This window comes from Urocampus carinirostris, chromosome 2, assembly GCF_059441175.1.
Source record: "Urocampus carinirostris isolate Australia breed hairy pipefish chromosome 2, RoL_Ucar_1.0, whole genome shotgun sequence".
NCBI lineage: Eukaryota > Metazoa > Chordata > Actinopteri > Syngnathiformes > Syngnathidae > Urocampus > Urocampus carinirostris.
In genome coordinates, this window is record NC_142350.1 from 11884122 (window position 1) to 11912109 (window position 27988).

General features: G+C 40.2%; 1 protein-coding gene across 2 annotated transcripts in view; it reads left to right on the forward strand.

The window, feature by feature from the left end:
• LOC148371055 (triple functional domain protein-like) overlaps window positions 1-27988 on the forward strand; it is a 98878-nt gene that overhangs the window by 48688 nt on the left and 22202 nt on the right. For both annotated transcript variants that reach the window (XM_088328927.1, XM_088328928.1), the window contains 33 exons: window positions 1124-1246; window positions 2746-2937; window positions 4464-4633; window positions 5760-5934; window positions 6009-6204; window positions 10938-11104; window positions 11182-11301; window positions 11448-11639; window positions 12137-12286; window positions 12369-12483; window positions 13763-13878; window positions 13954-14076; window positions 14152-14346; window positions 15948-16063; window positions 16507-16573; window positions 16661-16770; window positions 16969-17038; window positions 17119-17208; window positions 17283-17375; window positions 17437-17548; window positions 17633-17823; window positions 17904-18005; window positions 19278-19307; window positions 19605-19747; window positions 19882-19981; window positions 21029-21272; window positions 21850-21954; window positions 22505-22698; window positions 22774-22944; window positions 26336-26431; window positions 26543-26691; window positions 27727-27793; window positions 27874-27977. In XM_088328927.1, the coding sequence (XP_088185053.1) occupies window positions 1124-1246; window positions 2746-2937; window positions 4464-4633; window positions 5760-5934; window positions 6009-6204; window positions 10938-11104; window positions 11182-11301; window positions 11448-11639; window positions 12137-12286; window positions 12369-12483; window positions 13763-13878; window positions 13954-14076; window positions 14152-14346; window positions 15948-16063; window positions 16507-16573; window positions 16661-16770; window positions 16969-17038; window positions 17119-17208; window positions 17283-17375; window positions 17437-17548; window positions 17633-17823; window positions 17904-18005; window positions 19278-19307; window positions 19605-19747; window positions 19882-19981; window positions 21029-21272; window positions 21850-21954; window positions 22505-22698; window positions 22774-22944; window positions 26336-26431; window positions 26543-26691; window positions 27727-27793; window positions 27874-27977 (4388 nt within the window). The remainder of the gene's footprint in view (window positions 1-1123; window positions 1247-2745; window positions 2938-4463; window positions 4634-5759; window positions 5935-6008; window positions 6205-10937; window positions 11105-11181; window positions 11302-11447; window positions 11640-12136; window positions 12287-12368; window positions 12484-13762; window positions 13879-13953; window positions 14077-14151; window positions 14347-15947; window positions 16064-16506; window positions 16574-16660; window positions 16771-16968; window positions 17039-17118; window positions 17209-17282; window positions 17376-17436; window positions 17549-17632; window positions 17824-17903; window positions 18006-19277; window positions 19308-19604; window positions 19748-19881; window positions 19982-21028; window positions 21273-21849; window positions 21955-22504; window positions 22699-22773; window positions 22945-26335; window positions 26432-26542; window positions 26692-27726; window positions 27794-27873; window positions 27978-27988) is intronic.

Genomic DNA, 27988 nt, shown 5'->3' on the forward strand with positions numbered 1-27988 from the left:
AGAGTGGAATCGATACACATTCCTGGGTCTCGGGTGTCACGAATGACTGATTTGAAATGCATTTTTCGAATTGCGCATGCGCGAAGGGAACATTCTGTGCTTTTTAGTTTTTTGGTGACCAATTAGAACCAGATTTTTTGCCTATTATGTACATTTTATTTAATCATGGCACCACAAAAAATGTTGTTCCAGTGGCGGATATTTTTTTTGCTGTAATTTTAAGTTCAGTTTGTTTTTGGGACTCTAAACCAGGGGTCGCCAATCTTTTTGTTACTCATTAGCGTGGAATGTATTTCTGAAATAGGAACTTACACCTCCTTGTTCTATGTTGAAGTGTCCTTGGGCAAGACACTGAATCCCTAATGCTCCCGATAGCAGGTAGTTTGTTGCATGACGTTGTTATTGGTTAATTAGTGTGTAAAAGGGAAAAGTGTAAAGCATTGTAAAGCACTTTGGGAGGTCTTCATTGACTTGAAAAGCACTATATACTATATTACATTTACATAAGTTATAATTTTATTATGTTATTACCAGGTTGTAATTATTAGAAGTAAGGTCAAAATGAGCACAGTCAACCACTAAAACATTGTTTTTAAAGTAAATGATTTCTCATGCCAGTTAGAAGTCAAATCTCTAGAAAATAAATATGACCCATAACTGATCTATTTTCAGAGCCAGTTTGCAGGGGTACTCAGTTGCTCTTAGGTGGAGCCACGTTGGAGACCCCTGGCCTAAAACAATAAATACACAGTATTCTTCCCTTGTCCTTGCAATAATATGCGCTTGTGATTTTTGTAGCAAATTTTTTTTTATAAAACCCTCCCAGCAGTTAAAGGTCTCGAACACAAGCAATAAATAATGAAATGTGCTGATATGAAAAAGTCCAGTATGATAATGTGCATATAAATCTTCCAAAAATATCAGAGGCATTCCGCACTCTGTTGACATGGCAACTGTTGCCATGGAGAGTGCATGCAGATGCTGCAAGACAGGCAGTGAAAGGCTCAATAGATAACGCTGGTTTTAATAATAGCTGCAGTGTTGTCATTTCGCGCATTTTTACAACTGCAATTTAACGCCAATGTGCGGTGCCGCCGTCGTTGATAGCTCTGTGCGTTGTCAGGTGCTGGACTGGATAGAGAATCACGGCGAGGCTTTCCTGAGCAAGCACACCGGCGTGGGAAAGTCACTTCACCGAGCCCGAGCTCTCCAGAAACGACACGAAGACTTTGAGGAGGTGGCCCAGGTAAACTGCTTCATCAAAGCTGTCTTAAAGCAGAAATGGTTGTGCAATTCCACAATTCAGATTCAGATTCAGATCTACTTTATTGTCATTCTAGTACACGTGTATACAGAACGAAATGTCGATACATCTGACCCGCACAGTTTCCTCGAATGTACAGATATAAGTAAAAGTTGTATTGTATTATGGCTACGTATAGTATTTTACCATACCATAGTGCCGATAGTGCAAGAGGAGTAGCTAACCAGATGTGCAAAATGGGCATTCAGGTTAACAAGTCAGGTAAACAGTAACATTAACACTGTAACAGTAACGCTGTAAGTACAATAGTGCAGAGAGCAAATGTGCAAGGAGTGGCAAGCTATAAAGAACTGCCAGTAGTGCAAAAAGTCAGATTAGCAGCCGTTAAGATTTAGGTTAACTATATGTTAGATTGACCATTTAACAGTCTAATGGCCAGGGGGACTAGACTACTGCGGAACCTGGTGGTACCTCTTCCCAGAGGCTAGCAGAGTGAACAGTCCATGATGGGGGTGAGAGGGGTCCCCGATAATGTTTTTAGCATGGGATAGGCAGCGCTTCTGGCCAATGTCCTGAATGGAGGGAAGTGTAGTTGTGTAGTGTAATTGAGTGGACAAGGTCTCAAGAGAGCAAAATATTAATATATTGTTGGTTGCGTGTTTGGTTGGTTTGATCCCCTAACCACTAGGGTCGTATAGGCATCATTACCTATGGTGGGTCTTGGGTGGCCTGGTGGCGCAAAAGCCAATAAAAAGTCAATTTTTTACAATTTGATCCCATTGACATGCCATAACCAGGGTTGCAAATAACGGCCAATTTCATACTCGCCTAGTTGAAACAATTAGTTGAATAATCAGATAATTATTCTTTTTTTTTTTTCTTGAATTAAGCATGAAGTTGGTTTTATTATTTGGAAAATGATAATAATCACAAGTAAAATGGGTACAGAGAAAAATGTATCTTATTAAATATACTGAGAATTTGTTAAAAAAAAATTAAACCAAAATCTAAAACTAATTAGATGCAGTGCTTGGCCTGTAGGGACATAAATGCATAACTAAACCTGTACATTTTTTAGGGATAGGCATAAAAATCATAAATTTAATTCAAGTACCATTATTTTATCCTTGTAAATCAAGAACAGACTCATGAGACCGATACGCTAATGCGCATGAGCACCCCTTAGCAGAGATTATATTCATGTAGCGATGCTTCAACTCTGTAAGAAAAGTGTGTGGCGACAATAGTCGGCAATAAATTCCATTGTCGACTATTTTATTATTGATCTTTGTCAACAACGTTAACTAATCGTTACAGCCCTAGCTACAAGAGCAACTTTCTTTTAGATTGTGTTAATTATAATGATTTTTTTTCCCTGTAAACATGATAATTACAATATATGTGACTTGTAATCAATACTTCCTAGCTTTTCCTCCAGGTCTAAAATGCTCACCTCCTCATGTTGCTCCCTTATTGTGTAGAACACATACACTAATGCAGACAAGCTGCTGGAGGCGGCCGAGCAGCTGGCCCAGACGGGAGAGTGTGACCCGGAGGAGATCTACCAGGCCGCCCACCAGCTCCAAGACCGCATCCAAGACTTTGTTCGCCGCGTGGAGCAGCGCAAAGTCCTGCTGGACATGTCTGTCGCCTTCCACACGCACGTCAAAGAGGTGGGCAAGAGGAATGGAGGGAGCTGCGGTTGGATGGAGAGGATTGTGGGTTGGTGACGTAATACTGAAGTGGATGGTGGGTTGCCTGCTGAGAGTGTTTTATACTTAAGAGGCAGATAATTAACACACTTTAATAGCCATGCCATTAGTTGTGTAGCAGAGCTGAAGAGGCTGAAACTTACCGGTTTTGGATCAGTAGCAAAATCAAACATCTAATAGATTCTCGGTTCACGGATCCTTTCAACATCTGGGTTGTGGGGGCACCACTTGTGGTGTGTCATGGGCAAGTACATCCTGGTGGAGCTCACCCCTTTACAAGCCGATCTTTTTGGTTAGGGGTTTGCTCCCCCACATGAAACATATAGTACTGAGTTCCATGGTTACCAGTCGTGGGAGAAGCCTCTTGATCTGACTCGGATACAGCTCCTTCATCATCTGTTTGTTGATTTACATATGCCTTAACTCAGAAATACAAACATGGATACAATAGCTCTAAATAAAACGGAGAAGAAGTAAAAAGTTTTGATGTGCAACAGTGGTGTCAAAACTATGCCCTGGGGGTCATTTGTGGTCTGCTGTATATTTTCTAACAGCCCTTGACATATACAACAAATACATGAATAAATAAAGTCGTATGTGTACTGTAAAATTCCGACTTTAGAGCGCACCTGATTGTAATCCACACCCAGTACATGTCTGAAGGAAAAAACATTTTGTACATACATAAGCCTTATGTGCCCACCTTAAAACATGAGATATTTACTTTAAAAAAAGACTGGACACAGAAAGAGTCTTAATAATGTAAGGTACCTTAACCTCTGGTGGGCCACCGTACTTTTGATAAACAAATAACGTGTCTATAACGATAAATGGAGGTAACAAGAGACGACGAGTGTCTGCTCTGTAGGGGAACAACTATTAAATATTTTTGGGGAGTTTGTGCTTGTTTTGCATACTATAATAAAAAGGATTTTTTAGTTTCACTATATCTTGAACAGCAATCATGGTTATAAGAGACCAACACTTTTCCTATTATCCAAATAGTCTTCTTTACACTTTTTAAAAGGCAAATAGTCTTGGGACCGGCGCGAGAGCGTATATAATAAAACCATAACAAAAAGTCCCCAACACTTTCTTTTATCTATTTTAACAGCTGAGAAACAAAAAAGATTGTATTATTACTTTGATCGTGTTCCATTAAGTACAAAAATGTCATGCCCACGCATCTCTAAAACTTTGTGGGTCTTACAGGAAAAAGTTGGACACCCTTGATTTAAGGAGTAGGTGAAAGGAAAGGAAGGAAATCAACAACTCTTGACAGAGCATCAGAGATTAAAAAAAACTTGGCAAATAAGTCAAAAAGAAGAAAGCAAAAAAGGGATAGAAATAAGGATGCTTGAATGCAAATAAAATAAAGGAAAGAAGGTGAACTAGACTTTTGAAAACTCATCTATGGGCGTTGCAATGAATCTGAAGTCTTTATACACTTCTTGACATTTTCTGTTGGTGTTCCCCTGGTTGCATAGCTGTGGACGTGGCTGGAGGACCTCCAGAAAGAGCTGTTGGATGACGTATACGCCGAATCGGTAGAGGCCGTCCAGGATCTGATCAAACGCTTTGGGCAGCAGCAACAGACTACACTGCAGGTCACCGTCAACGTCATCAAAGAGGGTGAAGATCTCATCCAGCAGCTAAGGTATCTTGCTGTCACAAAACTGATAAATTAGTAGATATTTTGGAAAGAGCAGGAGGGAAGATGTTAACAGTTGACTCTTTGCCTCAGTTTCTGTTATTATACTCTTCCTCCATCTCTTTGTGTCCACATTTCTTCCTCCCTCCTCATTTGTTCTGTTCCTCAGCACCCTATCACTAGTGTGTTTTCTCTTTCATGTATTACGTAACTCTGCTTTTAAGAGCTCACATCTAATTGTGCGTTGCTCCAGTCTCCTCCGCACGTCTCTCGGGGATGTGCGCGTGGGAGCGTTTGTGATTATCTTTCAAACGCCAATCCTGTCTCCCCTTTTTTCTTATTTGTCCTTTTTGTTTAATGATGTTTAGTTTTTTTTTTTTAATCCGTTACTGAAATGTATCTTAATAATGAAATTAATTTAATTTAATAATGAATATCACTTTTTTCTTAAATAACTATTATTATCTTCTTAAAACTACTAATAATTAGCATAATGATTTAAATAATACTAATCATATTTGCTAGTGGGCAGCACGGCGGCGCAGTGGTTAGGGCGTGTGCGGCACAGTTCTGAGGTTGTGAGATCAAACCCTCTGCTTGTAGTTTGGCATGTTATCCCCGTGCTTGCGTGGGTTTCCTCCGGCCACTCCGGGTTCATCCCACATTCCAAAAACATGCATGTCAGGTAAATTGGCCAGTCCAAATTGTCCCTAGGTATGAATGAGCGAGTGAGTTGTCTGTCCCTGTGTGCCTTGCGATTGATTGGCTGGCAACCAATTCAGGATGTCCCCTGCCCACTGCCCGAAGATAGCTGGGATGGGCTCCATCACCCCCGCGACCCTACTGAGGATAAGCGGTGCAGATAATGGAATGGAATATTTGCTAGTTTTAAAGATATTTTATTAAAACAGTTGCTGCAATTTTTTCATCTGCTAAACCATCACAGCATCATCAGCAAATGGCAGCAAGAAGAATTAAAAAGGCGTTCAAATGTTATGACCTTCAACCAGTTTTGTCTTTGTGCAATGTAAAATACAAATATGACATTTTACAAAAATCTAATTAAGCTCACCTATACAGATTCCCCACATATCATGTCTATAATACTGTTTCTTTATGATTCATGTTTTAGGGACTCGGCCATCTCGAGCAACAAAACACCGCACAACAGCTCCATCAACCACATCGAGAGCGTGCTACAGCAGCTGGATGAGGCCCAGGCACAGATGGAAGAGCTTTTCCAGGAAAGGAAGATCAAGCTGGAACTCTTCCTCCAGCTCCGCATCTTTGAAAGAGACGCCATCGATGTGAGACTCTTATGAACACAAACACTGCTCAACTCTCCTGCACCATTCTGATGTCACCTCGTTCGCTCCCTTAGATTATTTCCGACTTAGAGTCGTGGAACGAGGAACTGAATGGTCAAATGAACGACTTTGACACAGAAGACCTGACAGTGGCCGAACAGCGACTGCAGCATCATGCAGACAAAGCCTTGACCATGAACAACCTCACCTTCGACGTCATCCACCAGGGACAGGAGCTGCTTCAATATGTAAATGAAGTCCAGGCCTCTGGTAAGTCTTTATAAAGTTAATCCCAAATTCTTAAACATGCAAAATGTTAGGAAAGATAGTACCGTATTTTCCACACTATAAGGCACACCTAAAAGTCTTAATTTTTTTCAAAAGCTGACCATGCGCCTTATAATACAGTGCGCCTTATATATGGCTCAATATTAAAACGCAAGGTCTCGCAACTTACGCAACAGCCGCCGACTCGATTTTCCCCCGAACGTGGAGTAGTCCGCGGTGTATGCTGGGATTTATATACCGGCGTTTCATTGGCTAACCAATGTGTCAATCATCATTTGAATCGATCGCTATTGGCTAAAGTTATTCGGAGCCTCGGATAGGCTAGAGGGCCGAAACAAACCCTGCAATTGGCCGAAAAAGATGACTGAATAGCAAGCTTACTCAGGGATGTGATTTTTCCGCTAATTCGCGGAATTCCGCTTTTTTTTATCTCCAAAAATAAAATTTTAAGATTTCCGATTTTTTAATTGGTAAAAAAAACGATTTCGTCTCTACAGCATTCCATTTTAGTGTTTCCGTAACTGAAATGAAACGTACTTGCGATTGGTTGAAGTCTCCGTGTTGACCAATAAACGCGCTTGTTATAAAGGCGTAGGAGTATGCCATTGTTCATTTCTCACACGTTTTTGCCGAGTGTTTAAAGAAAGATGTCCGAGATCGAACGCAAAGATGCTCCGCGAGGTAAAGAAATTGATAAGATCGTAAAAAACAAGTTTCAATCGGACTGGTTGGAGAAGGAATTATCTACAAATGTTGGAAAAAAGACTGTGACGAATTTGTTCAGTGACTTTATTCGGAAGATCGATCGTGCCGGGAAAGCGCTTTGCATTTGATGCCATGATACCATTGTCTATGGTGGGAGAGGTTTCAAAGCTCTTGAAAGTCACGCAAAGAGCAAAAAACACGTGAAAGAACTCCAGTCAAGAACAACAAATTATTCCATCGCTGGTAGTTTCGGTGCCCAAACGAAAACTCCAAAACTTTAAGGCCTCCATCCCTTATTGACACCACAAACGGAAGCGGTAATAGAGAGACGTGATCCACCCCAAAAACCTGTACCAGTTGCTGATAGAGTCGTGAATTTTGAGGTAGGTGGTAAACTTTTCAAATTTATTTGACAGTTTTCCCCTTTTTTTCGAAAATATTATAACGTAATAAAAATGGCCATAAATATTTAACAATTACAGTAATAGATTTTCATGTGTACATTACACCAACACTTTACTGTAGGGCCTATACTTATTGTACTTTCATTTATAGATAACATCTTCTGCTATAACAAAGACATTTGTGGTATGTTCTAATATGAGTTACTTTTCATTTGGTCATGATACAATTATTTCTTCATGAAATTTGAACTCTTCAACATGATTTATGTGTTAACTTAGTAATCACATGAGTTAGATATGATGATATTCTCAGTGATAGTTTTTAAAAGCAAAGGCAGTCCAATGTTTTTTAATGTGACTGATTTTGAGTTGACTTAAACTGTAATTTTATATGGGATAGTTCAAAATACATTGAAAATTGATGCTGTTGTTTTGTCTATTTCTTTGTCATCTGAGTGCATTGAAAGTACTTAAAAAAAACGTAAAACCCATGAGCTCCGGGGGGCTTCGCCCCACTTGTCCCCCCACCAGGGCACTGCCCTGGACCTAGCTGGGTGCCCGCGGCCCCCAGACCCCCGCCTAATTTTCAGATAATTTCACTTTGGTCAAATCACATCCCTGCTTACTTAACTACGCCATAAAGAAACATGTTTCATTAGTCTGCATTTGTAAACATTTTACTCTCCTGGATTTACTACACTCACGGTTGTAAGAAGACCATGATTGCGTATCATTATTGAACGTGAGAACTTAGGTAAGCTATGCGGCTTTATATTTTCCCGGTATCTTGTTTTAACCTTCCGAATGATATTTGAGTGACATTGTACGGACACCGCATCCGCACGTGTCTACGACACGTATTTGCTTCTTTGCAAGCTTTGGGAATGTTAAGGGGGTAATCAGTTTGACTGAATCATCTGACTGTTTTGTCGACGTTTCCATTGTAGCGCCTTATAATCCGGTGCGCGTTATCTATGGAAAATATAGTACCTAAAACTATTTTTTTGGGGTGCGCCCTATAACCCCGTGCGCCCTATAGTGCGGAAAATACGGTACCTGCTTTTTGCATAAAATCTATATATATTTCTATGGGTTCAGTGAGTCGGTCTCAGGGGTTTGGTGGAGCTTTTGGTGGAGCCTGTGCAGCCGAAGTCACCTGTACGCAATGACATCACTGGCTGCAGATGATCACTTGACATTGTTTGGACAATCAGTGTTGCATTGAATTTAGCGTACTAGGAAGTAATCGAATATGTGAATGTTATCGTAAGTAGTAAATTTACTTTCTTAAAATATCAATCCATTTTATGTCACGCAAAAAATAAATGATAAATTGTGCCTTAAAGTAACAAAACCGTCAAAATCATCCTCCATTTCTGAGAAAAACAGCTTTGCAAAATCTGCATAATACGGTTGACTTCCTTTACTTTCAGGGTCACTTTCTGAAAGCTCAATTAACAGTCCTGGCAGACACGTAAGCCCAAGCGTCAACAATCTATTATTTTTCATTAAAATCCACTGTACGTTTCTGCGCCAAACATACTCCTGGTCTAAGTGGAAACATGACCCTGTTTCATGAAACGAAAGCTCCTGGACGATAACAATATCTTTCAAATTGCTTGATATCCTACAGCTTTTGCATCCATGAGTACTTCTGCAAACAATGTATTGCGTGTGATGTCATGTGTCCTCTTTTGCCTGTGGTAGAGATCGCATTCAAGTCGCATTTAGCTGGAAATTTGAACGATGTCACAAAATACCGGATTTCACCCAAAAATGTAAGTTTTAACTCGGCCAAGGCTTGAACCTGTGACCTCTCAGTCTCGTAGTGGGCACCCAACCCTAAGGCCACTGGGCTGTTCTATGTCCACTTGACACACAGGGTAGGGCGCGCCTCACAATTTGAAGAAAATCAGAGACTTTTATGTGTGCCTTATGTTTGTGAAAATACTGTACACTAAAAAGTGAAAATTGTAACACAATAGGGAATAACCAATGCATCTACACAAGGTTTAAGCAGTATTTACAGTGCAACATCTTTCTTTTACGTCAGTAAACATACTCATTCCGTCAGTCTTTAGTATGTCCCGTTTCGACTGGTGTGTTCCCGACTGACATTCGACATTCGCTTTACAACAAAAAACTGCAAAATGTTCTTTATGAAAAAGGGATAGAAAACTGGGAATTGTATCAAACACTGGCTTTTAATATTTTAAAATAATATGATATATAACAGACAGTTCTTTCATCATTTTTGGCCATGAAAATAGGGTTACGGAGCTGGCCTCATATGTTTTGTTAATGGAATTTGCCATTTTGTAAGTGTTGTGTTACTTCAATGACGTCCCCACTTTACAACAAACCAGATAGGTCAATTTAAATGTATCGAGTCCCAACATATTTGCATGATTGTGGGAGGGACACTAATATCCCTGTGCTTAATTGAAAAAGAACTGTTCAGGAATACTTTTAAACAAAAAAAGATGAAGAATCAAGTTTGTTTTCAGTTTGAAACAGGAGATACAGATGGGCACTTTGCTTTTGTGCTGGAGTTCAATTTAGAAAGCGCGGAGGTGTTTCGAGGTTATGTTGGGTCAGATTTTGTGATGAGAAGCACCCACGTAAAGCATCAAAATTCACCTATGCGCAAACGTCTTAATGGCTGCGCAAGAAGCACTTACTTCACATTCCTTGGTTAGAGTTTGCAGCCTTGTGTTTTCCATGTTGGTGTACCTGATAATAAATCAGACTTTGAAGTACATTAAATAAATACACTGTGAATGTCATGTTCCTATTGTGTTCATAGTTTAAGTTGTCAATAGATTGTGTATTATTTAATTCTTTATAGCCGCCTGTGTTCAACAATTGTTACTTAGTTTGAGCTGAGAAAAAGTTACTTTTTTCCCTGATTTTTAATTTTAAAAAAATACAAGTGCGCGTTACACACAAATACATTCTGTAGTATGTTTTAAGTCCACTAAGGTTCTCAACTTTGACTAAAGTTATGATTTTAAGATTTACTCCATGTTGTGGCTTATTGGTGATAAGTGAATATGTTGAAGTCAGTTGAGGAGTTATATTTAGATAACAATACTGATCACTCGTGCCATCGGTTTTGATATATCTGGCAGAGTTTGGGTCGCTATCGTCATAATAAGGCAGTGAACAGCTATTTGAATAATATTTGCCAAATAACAAGAGGAATCTCATGTGAGATTTGAGATTTGTGCTCTCCACAACCCAAGCTTTTGTAGTATATGATCCGTTTTGACAGCTCAACCACAGAGCTCACATGACTCGTGTTCTTCCTCCAGGCGTCATCAAGCTTTGTCCTAGAAAAATGCCAAAGACGGACATCCTTGTGTATCATAGCTGCATGCATCTACTTGTCAACAATACATTATTTAGTTTTTCTTGTTGTGTGCGAAAATAAAATCTATATCCGAATTGATGCCAGCTCACATCAACAATAGTAATAGGCTAATTGTTAAAAGTGAACTTACTACGGAAACACCATATCGCTGATGCTGAATTTGCAGCCGAACTTACTTTTAATGTAAAATAACTTTTTAAGTTGTAAATAGTAAATGTATGTTTTTACTCCAGGCGTTGAGCTGCTGTGCGACCGTGACGTGGACATGGCAACTCGCGTTCAGGATCTCCTCGAATTCCTCCACGAGAAGCAGCAGGAGTTGGATGTGGCCACTGAGCAGCACCGCAGGCACTTGGAACAGTGTGTCCAACTAAGACACCTGCAGGCCGAGGTCAAACAGGTAAGAGATCCTTATTTCCAAGAGTGGTGCCTTGAGGTTTTGTTGGCATTTAGTTTAAATTAAAAAAATATTTGCAGGTTCTGGGTTGGATTCGTAATGGCGAGTCGATGCTAAACGCGGGTGTCATCACTGCCAGCTCACTGCAGGAAGCTGAGCAGTTGCAGAGAGAACATGAGCAGTTTCAGCACGCCATTGAGGTCCTTTTTTAAATTCATAGTAATAATTGTTAATATGTTTATTAAATTTAATGTCTGACCTGGTTGGCATTTCACTATTCTATTAAACCGCTTTTATCTTTACAAAATGCCACTCATTGCCTATGTTTTCCTTTTCATGCCTGCAGAAGACCCACCAAAGCGCCCTGCAGGTCCAACAGAAGGCAGAGGCTCTGCTGCAGGCAAACCACTATGACATGGACCTGATCAGGGACTGCGCTGAGAGCGTGGCGTCACACTGGCAACAACTTATGCTTAAGATGGAGGACAGACTTAAGCTGGTCAACGCGTCAGTGGCCTTTTACAAAACATCTGAACAAGTACGGCGCGCAATAGACAATTTTGGACAATTAGTTGCATATCGAATTTGAATTACAACTCTTTCGTAATATTTTTTAATTACATGCCATTACGGGAATTTCCTAGTAAGGTTACTTATGTTTATACAGGTATACCCTCAACCTTTATTTTGATGCATGGTATGTTTGTATAAAATGTGTGAACAGTTTAATCGATTAAGGACCTAGGCGCCTGGCGCATCATGCGTCTAAGGCTTAAGAATGGCTTTGTACACACCCACTAAGCGAAAGTTCCAAATGTAACTACGGTTCTGAGTCCCCAATGATCGCCAGAAGCAGTTCTTCAAGCACTGAATATTATCTTTGCATGCCAAAATTGACACCTGTGACGGATTGTGAACACGAGGATTCAAAGTGACAAGATGATTTGGCAGGAGAGACAAAATAGAACACTAAACTCACCACTTGATTCTTAATAGTAGGAAAACAATACAGCAGACTTAATATCCTCCTTGCAGGTGTGCAGTGTGTTGGAAAGTCTGGAACAAGAGTACAAGAGAGAGGAGGACTGGTGCGGAGGAGCGGACAAACTTGGCCCAAACTCTGAAACAGACCATGTGACCCCCATGATCAGTAAACACCTGGAACAGAAAGAAGCCTTCCTCAAGGTCAATTTAAAACCATGAAATGGATAAGCCAAGATCCTGCGGCTACACCCCTCTTATCCCGCTTTTGTCTTTTTTTTCCCAGGCTTGTACTCTGGCCAGGAGAAACGCCGACGTCTTCCTCAAGTACATGCACAGGAACAGCGTCAACATGCCAGGAATGCTGAGTCACGTCAAAGCACCAGAGCAGCAAGTTAAAAGTCAGTTTGTTGGGTTAAAATTGCTGTATTTTCCAGACTATAAAGTGCACCTAAAAACCCCAATTTGAATGTTCCTTATACACCTTATACATATTAGATTATATTTACACACAAGTGAAGAAGTGGAGAGACTGTTTAACCCCTTAACAATCCTGTGAGAATTACCTAGAATCCCAATCCAAGACCTACCCTACGTAAATTGAAGCTGTTGTTGAACCGTTGAGAGAATCTGGACGGTTTTGGTCCCTTTTGAAAGGTATCATTCCAAAATTTTGTCCCCAACTGAAATCATAAATGCAAGTACTACTAACATTGATTAATCTAAGCTGATGATTTTTTTTTTGCAATCATATGCCTGCATTTGAATGTAGCATGGGGCATCTTAGCTGAAAAACAGCTGGGACAATAACATGAAGCCTTACCTGGTCCCAAGTGAAAGTTGATCACAATCTGAAAAAACAAACATTAGTGTATATATATGATAGTATTTACATATTTTTAAGGTTATGTCTGGGCGTTCCCAAAAGTGGCTATTTTGAGACTCCAAAAGGACCAGTGACTGGTGACATCATACAGACATGTCTTTGCCCGTCAACAGACTGAGGGTCTTGCTGGTGATTCGGGAGATCTTTAACGGGTTAGCCTATCGGAATGCAATATGCTCATCAGTGTTGTGGCCCCGTGAGTAAAAAAAAGTGTAATAATGGAATAAGATTTATTGCCATTTCATCTGGACCCATACACACAGAAGCTCTCATTGCACGTTGTGTTCCCTAAGAACAGATGAGGTACCTATACACCTCTTATGAAAATAATATGTAATAATATGATAACTTATTTTTTTGAGAAATGTAATTGAACTGTGTGCCCTTTGCGCTAATTAATAAGAAAAATTAGTTCTCAGCTTGAAAAAGCTTGGAGAACACTGCACTATGCAAATCGGTGTGGGCACCTTGAGTAAAAACCGTGTGATTTCGTATGTCATCTGTACCACTAGTGGTAATGTGTTGGCTCTCTCACCACTACAACTCTGGTTAAATTCCGATTGCACACAATGTTTCTTGATTTTACTCAGTAACATTATTAGTCTAAATTTAATGTGCCTTATAAGTCAGTATGAAAAATATATGACGAGACTGTTTTTGGGGAACGCTCCTTATAATCAGGTGTACCTTAAAGTGTGAGAAAACATGTTATATGGTATTAACTTGTATGGCATTGAATGAAATTCTGGGCCCTAATGGGCTTCTTTTTTTGTTTTGTTTTTTTGCTTCCACAGACATCCTCAATGAGCTGCTGCAGAGAGAAAATCGCGTCCTCCACTTCTGGACCATGAGAAAGCGACGTCTGGACCAGTGTCAGCAGTATGTGGTCTTTGAACGCAGTGCCAAACAGGTAAAAAGGTTCAGACGCACATGATCACAACTCTTTTCTGGCAGGGGCCAAAAGTTTGTTCAAAAATATTTGTAGGCACTCGAGTGGATTCACGATACGGGTGAGTTTTACCTTTCCACTCACGCCTCCACCGGGTCAAGCATCCACCACACGCAAGAGTTGCTGAAGGAGCACGAGGACTTCCACATCACTGCCAGGGTGAGTCGCCGCGGTCATTTTCCAGCCTCAGTATGCAGGCTTGCAACGGCAATATTCTCTTGCCATCCTGCACAGCAAACTAAGGAGCGTGTGAAGCTGCTCATCCAGCTGGCTGACGGCTTTTGTGACAAAGGTCACAGCCACGCTGGAGAAATCAAGAAATGGGTGACTGCTGTGGATAAGCGCTATCGGGACTTCTCCCTACGAATGGACAAGTACCGCTGCAGCCTGGAGAAAGCTTTGGGCATCTCATCCGACTCTAGCAAGGCTGTGAGTCCACTTCAGCAGTGTTTCCTGACTTGGGTTCAGTGAATCGGTCTCAGGGGTTCGGTTGAGCCTCTGCGGCCGAAGTGACCTGTACGCAATGACATCACCGCTTGGCCATCACTGGCTGCAGATTATCACTTGACATTGCTCGTACAATCAGTGCTGCGTTGAATTTAGCGTACTAGGAAGTAAGCAATCCATTCTATGTCATGCAAAAAAAGAAAGTTGAACGAATATGTACAATATGGATTCTCATGTATCACGAAACCGGATGGTAGTCGGCGTCCGATCTGCATGATTTGCAATGTCAAGTTGAGCAATTATAGCCTTGCACCGGCGAAGCTAAAGGAACACTATTGCAACTGTAAGGGTTTGGTAGCTTCAACAGGGTTAAGAACCACTGCACTGCAGATATTTTGTTTTTCATTTGAACCTTTTGGTTGCCAGCTTACAGAAAAATGTATGATTGGGCCATATAAACACAGAGCCTATAGATTGGACCCTCATAATTGATCAGAAAAAAATAGTTCTTTTTCAAGGTGTTGCGTTTAACAAATTTGTACAGAAAAAAAAAACTTTCAAAGTAGCACTTACATTCACTTCTACTGGGTCTGATGATTTCAAAACGCTGTTTGAATTTGAGTATTTATGATAGGATTGCTCAAACACGATTCGATGGACTTAAGGTCTTAAGATGTTGAATTAGAACTGTGCAAAATGTTTTGTCAGGCAATAATCGTCTCGGGATGGACCTCACAAACGTCTGGGATTTTGTTACTCTGCCACTAGTTTACTAATAATTACAATTTTACATCAACTTTTGATTCAATGCCATCAGTGCTAACTATTGGGAAATTACAAGTAGGTTTTGTTGTATGTAGGAATGAGAGTAGAGGTGTTGTAAAAGGATAGTAGGATGTTTAGACGTGTTCTGAGGGGCAGGGCACCCGTATGATGCGGCAGGGGTAAACCAGTGAAAGCTGTCGGGCCTTGCTGTTGAACAGAAGAGTGTGTTGTGTCACTCGACCCGAGTGACACAGCAGCTTTCTTGTGTCCCGTTTCATCTAGAGGGACGAAAGCATGACCGACTTGGGTGCCGAGGTGCTTAACTTGTTTGGGCATTTGGGTTGGCCATGCTCCACAAAATTTTGTGTGTTTTTTGCTACTTTTTCCATTTTTTTTGTTTTGTTTTTGTATGTGTTTGTCTTGCTGTCGGTCACTCCTCTTGAGGGATATGACCAGGGTAGATAGATAAATAGACAAGTAGATTCAGCGTGGGAGGGGGGATCTATGCATTATCTGCTTGTACTTACTTAGAAACTTGTCTACAGTGTTCAAGCTAGTTGATTTTTGCAGAAAGTGGCGTCACTGCCAACTAGTGGCTGGAGTTGGTCATATCTGAACATCTTGATTTTCACAGCAGAGATGGCCAAGGCCATCTCCAGTTATAAAAGGTAATTGACAATACTAAGGTGACCCCTTGGAGCTACAGACTATCAATGGAACTCAAAGATGTAAATGCAAATTGGAAGTCTACTGAAAAGCCGTCAATTCCACTGAATGAGAATAAATGACAATGCCTTTCTCTCCATATTGTTCGTCAGAGCAAGGACCTCCAGCTGGACATCATTCCCGCAACAGCCCCAGGCTCAGACGTCAAACTGAGGGAAGCCGCCCATGAGCTGAATGAGGACAAACGCAAATCTGCACGCAGGAAAGAGTATGTGCCCACTCCAAAATGCAGTCTTGATTGATTGTGAGGCTGATTATTGATGAAGACACACCCCTCTCACAGATTGTGGTCTAGTTGTTAACAGCTGAATTCTGATTACTATATGACGTCAATGCAAAGGCGAATGCATTATACATTTGCATGATTTAATGGGTCCTTTGCCTGGCTTGGTCTAAATCACCACACATGTTGGTCAGGCACCTCCCATACACACATAGGAAAAGAGTGTGTGTCATTTTACGAGACTTGCAAATCACTGTTGCTATGTCCATTATTTACGACTGCTTTACAACGGTGTTTTATAGCCTCAGATAGTATTTTATTCGAATAAAATGTTCTTTGTTCATTGGCGGAAATGTTCAAAGCTTAGGGGAATGGTAGTTAAAGTCTGGGATCATTGCAATCAATTGTGCCTTGCTTGTTTTGTTTAGGTTCATCATGGCAGAGCTGATCCAAACAGAAAAGGCATACGTGCGAGACCTGCGCGAGTGCATGGACGTGCGTTTCACTTGAATTTACGCACATAAGTTCTTCCTTGAAACCTCGATGAGAAAAATAAGTAAATCGTTGTGTGAATTTTTGCAGACTTACCTGTGGGAGATGACAAGTGGGGTGGAGGAGATCCCGCCTGGAATCCTCAATAAGGAGCACATCATCTTTGGGAACATGCAGGATCTTTTTGAATTCCATCATAAGTGAGTCTCAGACATTTTTTAGGATCAGCGTTTAACGTTCTAGCGCCCAAGTGGTTAATTAGCTTTTTGCACCAATCTTTACAAATTTTTACCATGTAGTTTGCTACAGTCATTTTAATCTATTTTATTTTATGTTAGTAAAACAATACCTGATACCAGTACAATGAATTGAAATGTGTTTAAATTTTCGTTTTTCAGCATCTTTCTCAAGGAGCTGGAGAAATATGAACAGTTGCCTGAAGATGTTGGCCATTGTTTTGTCACATGGGTATGCTGCACTTTCTCATGAACCATTATCGATCTGATAACCTGACTTTTTTTTTTTTTTTTTTTTTTTTTTTTTTAAAGGCTGATAAGTTCCAGATGTATGTGAACTACTGCAAGAACAAACCAGACTCCACTCAGCTCATCCTGGAGCATGCTGGGAATTATTTTGATGTCAGTAAAATGTATCCGTGATCAAAATATTGTCATCTTTCTTGTCTTACCTTTTTTCACTTTGGTGTTTACAGGAAATTCAGCAGAGGCACCGACTCGCAAATTCAATCTCCTCCTATTTGATCAAGCCTGTGCAAAGAATCACAAAATACCAGCTCCTGCTAAAGGTAAACACAGGATTTTCTTCTTTATTTGATGAGATTTGCAGTGATGTCCCATGTTTTTTAGGAGCTTCTGACATGCTGCGAAGAAGGAAAAGGTGAAATCAAGGATGGCCTTGAGGTGATGCTGAGCGTTCCTAAGCGAGCCAACGACGCCATGCATCTCTCCATGTTGGAAGGTGTCTAAACGCACACAAGATTGCATACTTGAATTTTCACTTTTTCGATGCAAATCATTTTGGATCCCCCCTTTCCTGTCGCAGGTTTTGATGAGAACATCGAGTCGCAAGGCGAGTTGATCCTCCAGGACTCCTTCCAAGTGTGGGACCCAAAGACTCTAATCCGGAAGGGGCGCGAGAGACACCTGTTCCTCTTCGAGATGTCGCTCGTTTTCAGTAAGGAAGTCAAGGACTCAAACGGCCGGAGCAAATACATCTACAAGAGCAAACTCTTTGTGAGCCTTCCCTATTAAGCTACACTTATTAGTTTTATTTCCAATACAGGAATCATTGGTATTCCGCTTCTTTCTCCTAGACTTCTGAGTTAGGGGTGACAGAGCACGTCGAGGGAGACCCGTGCAAGTTTGCGCTTTGGGTCGGACGTACACCGACCTCCGACAACAAGATTGTTCTTAAGGTTAGATGCTCTTTTTTCCCTAAAAGATAAACCATTCAAGCACACTGTTTTAAACCACCAGTTTTTGGTATTTACCATCTTCTCTTTTTGCAAAAAGTTTCACATTTACCAAACGTTTGATTTTTTTCATACCAAATGAAGCATTGTTTTGGGGTTTTTTTTTAAGGCGTACGCCTTGTTTGCACTCTGCGAAGCCCAATGATTATTATTTATTCGTGATTCCCTCTTTTGAACATTGGGAAAAAATTACAATTAGTTTAAAGCAAAGGTGTATAATACACAATACAGTTTAAACCACATCTAACAAATTTTAAATGAGCTGATATTGCAAAAATGTGTTCAATACTTAATGCCACTGGTTTCCAAATATTTCTTTTAGAGGTCATATACCAAAAAAATGGCATGAAGTGACCAAAGATTATTATTTTGACTATAATTTACCAAACCTGATTCAAGTTCATGTTTTTTTTGTTTATAATTTAAATCAAAACAACTTTCTAAAAGGTTACTTGAGAATTTTATGAAGACTACAATAAAGTGTAATTTTTTTAAATAAACATCTGTAACATCTACAAAACAGTAATTACTGTAAATGTCATGTTACTTACCAATGTGCTTTATTCTAAGAACCTGCGTTGTTCCATGCTTGGTTTGTCTGCTGTTTTCATTATATTTGCTGTATTCTTTCTTGACACTTTGGTCGCATAAGCAGCTTTAAAGGCACTGCTAACTTTTCTGTTGCAACCTACAGTGTACCTTTTCCCCTGTTTTAACATCTTCTGTTTGGATAGAGCTTTGTTAACACTTATGTCAGTCTATCTATGTTTTCTGTGGATGTTTGTCTCTCTGTGGGCCGACGTGCTTCCACCTACGCGCCTGACACTTGTTGGACTTCTTTACACCCACAAACTGGCTGCATGCTGTTGTTTTGAGTCAACTGCTCAACTTTTTATTGATTTTTAGCGGAATTTTCTTATAATCCCCATCTTGAGTATGAAAAGCGTGAAATTTGTGTCATTGTCTGTGAAGCATGGAGCTTGAAGAAGATTTTTGTCAAATTGCAGTTGTCTAACTAACAGCTAAGCTGAGTTGTTGTTTTTTTTTTTTTTTTTTTACAAAATGTCTCATCATTTCATGAGCAACATCACACTAAATGGGCTACACTGTCAAAGCAGCTTGTTTTTTTAATCATGTCAACAATATCTTTTGAGCAAATTAACCCTTGTAAAACAAAACCAGTGAAATTGTTTATCTTATATTTCAAATTTAAAGCTAAGTCAGGGATCCAAACACGGAGCCATGGTGAGTACAAAATATCCCACAACGTAGCCCTACAACTTTGCACAAGTTTGAAAATGCAACTCTGAAGTGCTTCCAAATGCCAGTCCCCATTAAAAGAGAAGTATATTTACTTGCTTTTTCATTGGTATAAAAAAAATGTATTGTAACCACAGGATTGAATCCATTACATTTCAAGTAAAGTCTAGCTCTCAAGTTGCTTCCGTGTTTCATTCAAACTTGTGTGAAAGACAGTGCAACATCTCAAAAGCAGTTGATTTCCAAATGGACGTAACCTTTGACGTTCCTTCTGTTTAATAGGCGTCCAATATTGAAAACAAGCAAGACTGGATCAAGCACATCAGGGAGGTGATCCAGGAGCGCACCATCCACCTAAGAGGAGCGCTCAAGGAACCTATTCATATTCCTAAAGCCAGCACAGCCAAGCACCACAAGGGCCGAAGGTAACCAATGAAGCTTTTGTAATAAATGGAACATGTAGCACTCATTTGTGAAGCAGTTATGCAAACTATTTTATGCACCCAGAGTCATTATTGCAAACTGAAGCTGAATTTGAGAGATTATTGTTTTGTTTTAGGGATGGGGAGGATCTTGACAGTCAAGGGGAGGGAAGCAGTCAACCAGACACAATCTCACTGGCCTCACGCACTTCCCAAAACACACTGGACAGTGACAAGGTGAGTCACACTCCCCTAAATTAAAAACTGAGGACACACCATCCTACCCTAATTACAAGCTGCAACCCAAAATTACGTTTTTTCCGCCTAAATTTACCAGATCCTGGCAATTGTCATCTACTAACTCCAGTCAACTATTGCTACTTGCAGGGTCTGGTAGAGTGCATGTTATTGAGGGGAGGGCTATTGGTTAAATTTTTCATATCGCGGGTTCTGATCTCCATTTAATTGTGATGAACAGATTACAGTATCTGAGTAGACAAACCACTAGTTTTTATTCTGTGGTGTGTAATGGTGGGTCAGTGTTTCCCGTAGAATTTTGTGATACCCACAGTGCGCGGACAGTCTAGAGGGGTCCTGGGGCATGCCTTGCAGAAGAAAACTGTACATTTTAAATTCAAATGATCGATCTGGATTTGTAGAGCAGAATCAAGAAGCTAGAACTATGATAAATATGTTCTCTTGTAAACTATTAAACCATAAATACACTACAGCTGCAACCAAGTCACCCACAAAGCATGGTTAAAATAATTAATTACTTTGACTCGTATTTGTATTTCCTTTCCATCCTTTTGTCCTCAGTAGTGCACTCTCTCCTCTCTTTCACAATTCCTGTACTCGCTTGTGCTGCTGCTGCCGCAGGGCCCCAATGCATGTCCCCTCTGCACGGCACACAAATTAGCGCGGCTTCGAAGACAACAGCACGCATAATTACCAATCAACCAAATAATTAAGTTCGCATGCATTTTGGGTTAAATTCATATTAATAGAAACTTTAAAATATTAATCTATTTGTTAATAATACAAGTGTATGAGACCCTGGCGGTCCGCAAAAGACTTTCTATGGTATGGAAACACTGCGGTTGTCGACTCGTATTTGTAGAGCTGTGTCGCCATCTACTGTCAGCGTAAAATTGACCCTCAGTTATTTTTGTTTCCTTGGTAATTTTTGCCAAGGTTAAGCCTGTAACCCACTTTTGGGGCCCTTTCCACCAGTTGAAAAACAGTCTTAACACCTTTTGTACAACCAACCTCTCACCTCTTCAGCTCTCTGGCGGCTGCGAGCTAACGGTGGTGATTCACGACTTTGTGGCAAGCAACAGCAACGAGCTGACTGTGCGGCGCGGCCAGACGGTGGAGGTGTTGGAACGCTGCCATGATAAGCCCGACTGGTGCCTGGTGAGAACCACTGACCGCTCCCCTGCCCTTGAGGGCTTGGTGCCTTGCTCCATGCTGTGCATCGCACACTCCCGCTCTTCCATGGAGATGGAGGGCATCTTCAACCACAGAGGTAAACCCCAAATCAATTAGATAGCCAATGGCAGTTAAATCATTTCCCAATATATCAAAGCATAGTGCAGTATTACCTCGTTCACGTAGGTAAATGGGGGGCAGAAGCGTGAACATCTGCGAAGTAGCGATGCCCCTTCATAAAAGAAGGTCAAACTTCCCGCGAGATGACATCCTTACAGACTGAGAGTATACGACTGTAACAAAATAACAACTATTGTCCTACAAATGAAAACACCGAAATGCAGAGTACTACAAAATTAGGGGGGCTTTCCTTTCAGTGTAAAAAGGCAAGTTAGAGTTTTTGCACTCTGTAACTGAAAAGCTCACTGCAAAAATCCCAGTCGAAAAAGGGAAAAATATATATTTTAATTTAAAATGAGCAAATTGTCTACAACAATTTTTGCATTTAGAAATTTAGATAATTTAGCTTTTTTTTTAGCCAAATGTTGTGCGAGTGATTACAAAATAAATTATAAAACATGTTAAATCAGTATCATTGTAAAGGTTCACCTGCATTTAACATACCTAAATTTGAAAATGACAATCTTTTTTGACCAGTGGACATTTATGTACAGACACTTTGTCAGTGTGCAGCAATGACTCCATCATTCCCGGATCATCTACACTTCAGCCTGGTCATGGAATGGGCTTGCATACTTCACCAGGGCCAAAGAGACCAGGTAAACAAGAAGAAGAATGGCGTCAGATAATATTGTGCATTTGCTTTTACGAGTTCTTTAAATCTTTGAAAATTCTTAAATTGAAATGTTGTGTTTTTCAAGTTTGGAGTGTGCTTGAATTATTTGTGAAGTGCTTGTAAACGCTTGAAATTGTTACCATTTTCTCAACGAGTCTGCTGATAAATAACGCTGACACTGCTCCCTGGTGGTTTTTTCTTTGCCATTGCATTTTTTCTTCCCTCGTGACCAACAATAGCTGGTATTAGTTTGTATGGCATTTTCCTATGAATCATCATCGCCCCCTATTTCACTCTTAATTATATTTACTCAAGATCTAAAAATCATATGTCTTGACAAAGGCACACCCAAGATTAAAGATCGTATATGTAAATGGCATATATCTTTGTGGCTCTCCAAAATACATGGTTCAAACCGGATTTTTTTTTAGTACTGAAGAAAATAGAAAATTGGCTTTGAAAGTCCTTTAAGAGTGTTTGAATTTGGCCATTAAAAATGTGCACGAATTTTGATTTTTTGCCATATCCCATAGGTAACACGTTGCGAAAGTGGCTTACCAGCCCTGTGCGACGGCTAAGCAGCGGCAAGGCGGACGGCCATGTGAAGAAGCTGGCCCACAAGCATAAGAAGAACCGCGAGATGAGAAAAAGCGGAGAGATGACGACAGGATCTCAGAAAGACTCGGACGACAGCGCAGCCACGCCTCAGGACGAGACCGTTGAGGAGGTAGGGACCTTCCCTGCGCCTTCTACTGGCTCCCGGCTGCATTCTGAATTGCTGTGCCTCTCTGCTGTGTCGCAGAGGGTCCGGAATGAAGGGCTGTCGAGCGGTACGTTGTCCAAGTCCAGTTCGTCAGGTATGCAAAGCTGCGGTGAAGAGGAAGGGGAAGAAGGTGCTGACTCTGTGCCGCTACCGCCGCCTATGGCCATCCAGCAACACAGTCTTCTCCAGCCGGACTCGCAGGACGATAAGGTGAAGCCGCAGAAAGGAATCAGGAGTGCTCACACGTTCACATATACGGATTATTAAATCACCTTCCTTTAAATTAGCATTCTATTTTAGCCAGACATAATCTGAAGGGGTGTTTCTCAACTGGTGTGCCGGGACCCAAAAGCGGGTCGGGCCTTAGCCTTGGCGAAAAATTGTCAAGAAAACAAAAATGACCAAGGGTCAATTGCACTCTATCAGTAGATGGCCACACTTCCCTGCAAATGCAAGTTGACACCCGCCATTTCACACCACAGAAAAAGACTTAGTAAAGTTTGTCTACTCAGATACTGTAACCTGTTTGTCGCAGAACCCCGCTCGCAGAAATACTCGCCTGAAGATAATGGATCGCAGCGGGAAAGGAGTGGTGGTCCATTTTAGGCGGAAGAGTGGAAAAAAGAGCCACCATGCATGACACACATTTGCTCTCTGTCTCCCCTCTCAGCAATAGTCGATAGGGAATAATGGACCGCGGCTGCACTAGTACTGTTCAGTTCAGCGGAAAGAACAGAATAAAGAGGCCCCCCCACATAACACAAATCTGCCTTTTCGGGCCCTGCTTTCAGTATTAGTCGATTGGGGGTTAATGGATCGCGGCCACTATAGTGCATTTCATTTTTGGGCAGGCAAAAACAATACGCGTCTCAACAAAAGTGCCTCGTGATTGTCCTTGCTCGCAGCCATCTGGAATTAGGGATAATGGATTGTCGCCGCATGAGTGCAGTTTATTTTGGGCGGAAATATAGTAATGGCAAAAAAGAGACACGAGGCCCGGCAAAAGTACACTGAACTGGCCCTGTTCGCAGCAATATGCGATCGGGCAAATGCATTGCAGCCGAATGAGTGCGGTTCACTTTTTGGTGGAGAGAATTCATAAAAGACCAAATGTCGCACTTCTTTGTTTCATATTTTTGCATGCTGAATTTATTTGGGTTTTATTAAAATTGAGGTAATTGAGAATTTAAGGTAATGATAATGCTTGAAGTCGTTTTGCTTGTCATTTAGTTTTTGTTATTTAGCTGTGAATCTATTCTACAATCTCTGCTTTAAACTGCCTTTCATTCAATAAATTAGAGAAGAATTGTTTTCTTGATATGGTGGAATGGCGGGTCCTCAAGTCAGGAGAGTCAGGAAAAAAATCTAGTTAAGTGATATTTAGTAATATATTTTACAAATTAAAATGCAGTAAGAATGAAGTACTACAAATGCTCAAATTAGCAAGTAAAAATCCAAAGGTAAACGAAAAAATGTACAGTAAATATGTAGACTAAAACACCAATGAATTGTATAGAAGAAATACCAATATTCCATTAGTTTACTACGCCAGTTCATATCAAATTACAACAAAATACACATTTTTCAAGAAAACTTCGAAAAACAGAAGGAAAAAAAAATCAAGCGATGCCTATTTTTGTTTTGACAATTTTGATTGTTCCTTGGTCATTTATTTTGCTTTAGTATCATCTGCTGGACACCTGCAGGAACAGGACATTGGATGTGCAGTTTCTTAAGTCTAAAAAACTTTTTACTGAAAAATGGCATTTCTTAATGTTACTATGAAGGCATCTTAAAAATCTGAAAATTCTCTGAATTATTTTTGAAATATAAATTTCAGTGTATGCAGTTCTATAAATTAATTGATATCTGTGAAACTAAATACAAATAGAAAAGAACTTTGAAATCAAATGAAAAACATGCATGAAAAAAATTAGGATTATTACAAAATATTTTCAATCCTGTCTTTTATTTGTTTTTTATGTTTATCTGTGTGTGTTAATATTATTGAAGATTTTTTTCTATATTTTTGTTTTTGGCATTCTTGGTCCTTCATTTTTATCATGTGTAAGTAAGGTGTGGAGCTCTATATAAAAAAAGTGGGGACACTGGAAGGTCAAACTCGACGTTTTTTTTTTACCGAATTAATTCAGTAGTCGGTTTATTATTCTTTCAAAGAGCATGTCATTTATTATCATATATAATTTATCCAGGTTTTAATCTTATTTCAGAGCAAATACCCTCTGATAGTTTGAGATTTATCTTCTTGTGTTGCATCCTATTTTTTCCTCTCTGAAATTGTTTCTGGTAACAGAAAGTCTTTCTCCTGACACTAATTTTTGTTTCTCTTTTGTTTTGTTTTCTGGTTGTATTGTTTGCCATAATGTAGCATTACCTTGATTTGTGTCCTGTCTTTGCTTTGTCTCAGTTTCCATACCTGTCCATCTGAAAAGCCTCGTCTTCCTCCCTCTTTCTTCCCTCACTTCTCCTCTCACCCTCTTGGCACTCTTCGCCTGTAAATGCTCTTTTCCGATTTTTTGATTTGCTTTTGCTTTTTCTAACAATGTACCGCCATGAATTAAGACCCCCTTTTTTCCAAATGTAAATTTCTTGGAATTTTTGTCCTTTTGTATTTTTTGTTCTTACAAAATTTACTCTGTGAATGTTCAAGCCGGTTCATCTACAGTTTTTATTTGTCACGCGTGCTGACTTCATGTTTTTGAACACAAGTGTATTCAGGCAATAGAGAAGCCTTACGTGCGCCAAAGTGCTTGCAAGTTTTATACCGCAGCTTTTTCTGCACGCTGACAAGCATGAAAGGGTTTCAAGTAAAGCATGATTAACTTTTGAAGTCTAAATAGGAGCCAAGTCCAACATTGAGGTGAAAAGTTCAAAACGCCCCCCTCCCCCCTTGTTGCCATCACCACGTCTCCCTCCCCTCCGCTCGTCCTCATCTCCCTTTTTTTACCCTCTGTGCGTTGAATCTCATAATTGGCATCTGTATAAACGCCGGCGAGGCCACAAGAGCACACAAACTCACCCTGAAAACCCAATTGGGGAAGCACAGCAGCGCAAGGGTGAGACTCATGGAATATATATTATCTTATATTAACATCAACGTAAAACTACTCCATCTCCCTTATTTCCTTTTTAAAAACGTTATTGCCTTGATAATACTACGTTCAAATACTGTATACTCATTGTTTTTTCACTATGACATGACCCATTTTCATGAATACACTTTCAGAATTGTTTACCTGTGATTGATTTTGATTGCAAATTTTATGATTTTAGCTTATACAAAGATGTAAAATGATTAACAAGACATACACATCAATTAAACAACAAAAACACATTCATCACATCAGGCATTTAAGATGGCATTCCATTTGTAGTTAAAAAAAAGTCCACTTTTTTGGGGGGGGTGCTTTAGGGTTGGTGTTCACCATAATGATCTTAATCAACAAGTAACAATAATAACAACAAAGTGCATTTTCCTCGCTAATGTTAACACACGCATGTGTCTGGTGGACAAAGGCCCTAAAGGAGCATATTTATACCGAAGTAAAGCTGATTTTTACTGTTGTTTCCATATCTGCAGAACTCTTCTCGCCTGTCCGTCCGCCCTTCCAGCTCAGAGACTCCCAGTGCTGCTGAGTTGGTGAGCGCTATTGAGGAGCTGGTCAAAAGCAAGATGGTAGGAAATATGAGTTATGCCCCACCTAGTCTGACCAATTCAACGCCAAGAAAAGGATTTTGATTTTGACTTTGCATCAAATCAAACTGTTCATTTTCATTAATCTTGCAGGCTCTGGAGGACCGTCCCAACTCACTTTCGGTAGAACAAGGAGACAGCAGCTCCCCCTCCTTCAACCCTTCAGACAACTCCCTCCTTTCGTCTTCCTCACCCATGGAAGATTTGGACGAGCGGAGGGGCAGCCTGCTGAAGAAGAGACAGTATGTCATTGCCCATTTGGAATACATTAGTACCTTTTAATACGAGCTTGTGCTCATAGCTCTAATTAAAATAATGAAAAACTATTTGGCCCGTTAACAACCTCCTAAAAGCATCCAAGTTAAACAAAATTGCCATTAATCATGTATTTTTGATCACTTAAAACACATTCAAATAGTAAATATAAAAAATACAGTTATATGATAATTAAGATGGTTTTAATAAAATAAGCTGCGAGTTCATTATGAGCACTTACCATGGAGGGAGTTGCCGGTTGCTAACATCACAAAGGTGCAGAAAGACTGACGTACAAGAGAGTTGATTATTGATTACTTTACACTTAAAATTAAAGTTACTGTAATTATGCATAAACCTTTTGTTGACGCTGCCCCAAGTTTTCAGTCTGTGTAGAAAGCTGTCGATTTCTGCTCTCCGTGCCACTCGCTCCCACTAGTTCCTTTTAGTATATCCTTGAAAATAAGGCTCCATCTAGTCATGAATAGTGGTTCACAATTTTGAAAGAACAGTCACTCTCCTGGTCTGTTTTATGGCCTTGATGACATATTTCTGTTTCACTAGTCTACAAAAAGGAGATGTTGACTGATCTTACTCTTAAGCTAGGTCATTCACATGAACACCAAGCTCATGTTTGTTTAATATTTCCTGCTAAGTTTCAACTTCCCTTTCCAGGACGCAAGGCTATGGTCACACAAAGCCACTTCAACAAAATGCAATAAGATAAAAAAAACTTGTTGGGTAATATTAACTAGTTGCATGAGATCAGGTGTCTGATAGTGGAAAGCGCATGCGCAAACAAGGACGAATTGATGCTGGTAGTCAGCGGTCTCTTGTGGTAGCCTCTGGGACTGCTCGTAGCTTGGATTTAGCCTCGGGACGTAGAGCAAGATTTTGGTTTCAAATAAAACACGATTATCTTAGTTTTTTTTTGTGTCAAGAGGTGCTCGTATAAAAAGTTACCACTGTGTTTCAAAAGTCCGATAGCCTCATTTGAAAACGGAATATTTATTTTTTACAAGATACATTCTTATGGATTTGATGGAAACGGAGAGGGATTACATCAGAGACCTAAGCCAGGTGGTGGAGGTGAGAGGAGCTTTGTGTGTTCTGCATTAATCGCATGTGTGTAGATTTTACTGTGATTTCTTATTGAGTGTTCAATTTAGGGTTACATGAGCAGGATGAAGGAGGAGGGCATCCCTGATGACATGAAAGGCAAAGATAAGCTCGTGTTTGGCAACATCCATCAAATTTTCGACTGGCACAAGGAGTGAGTTAAGA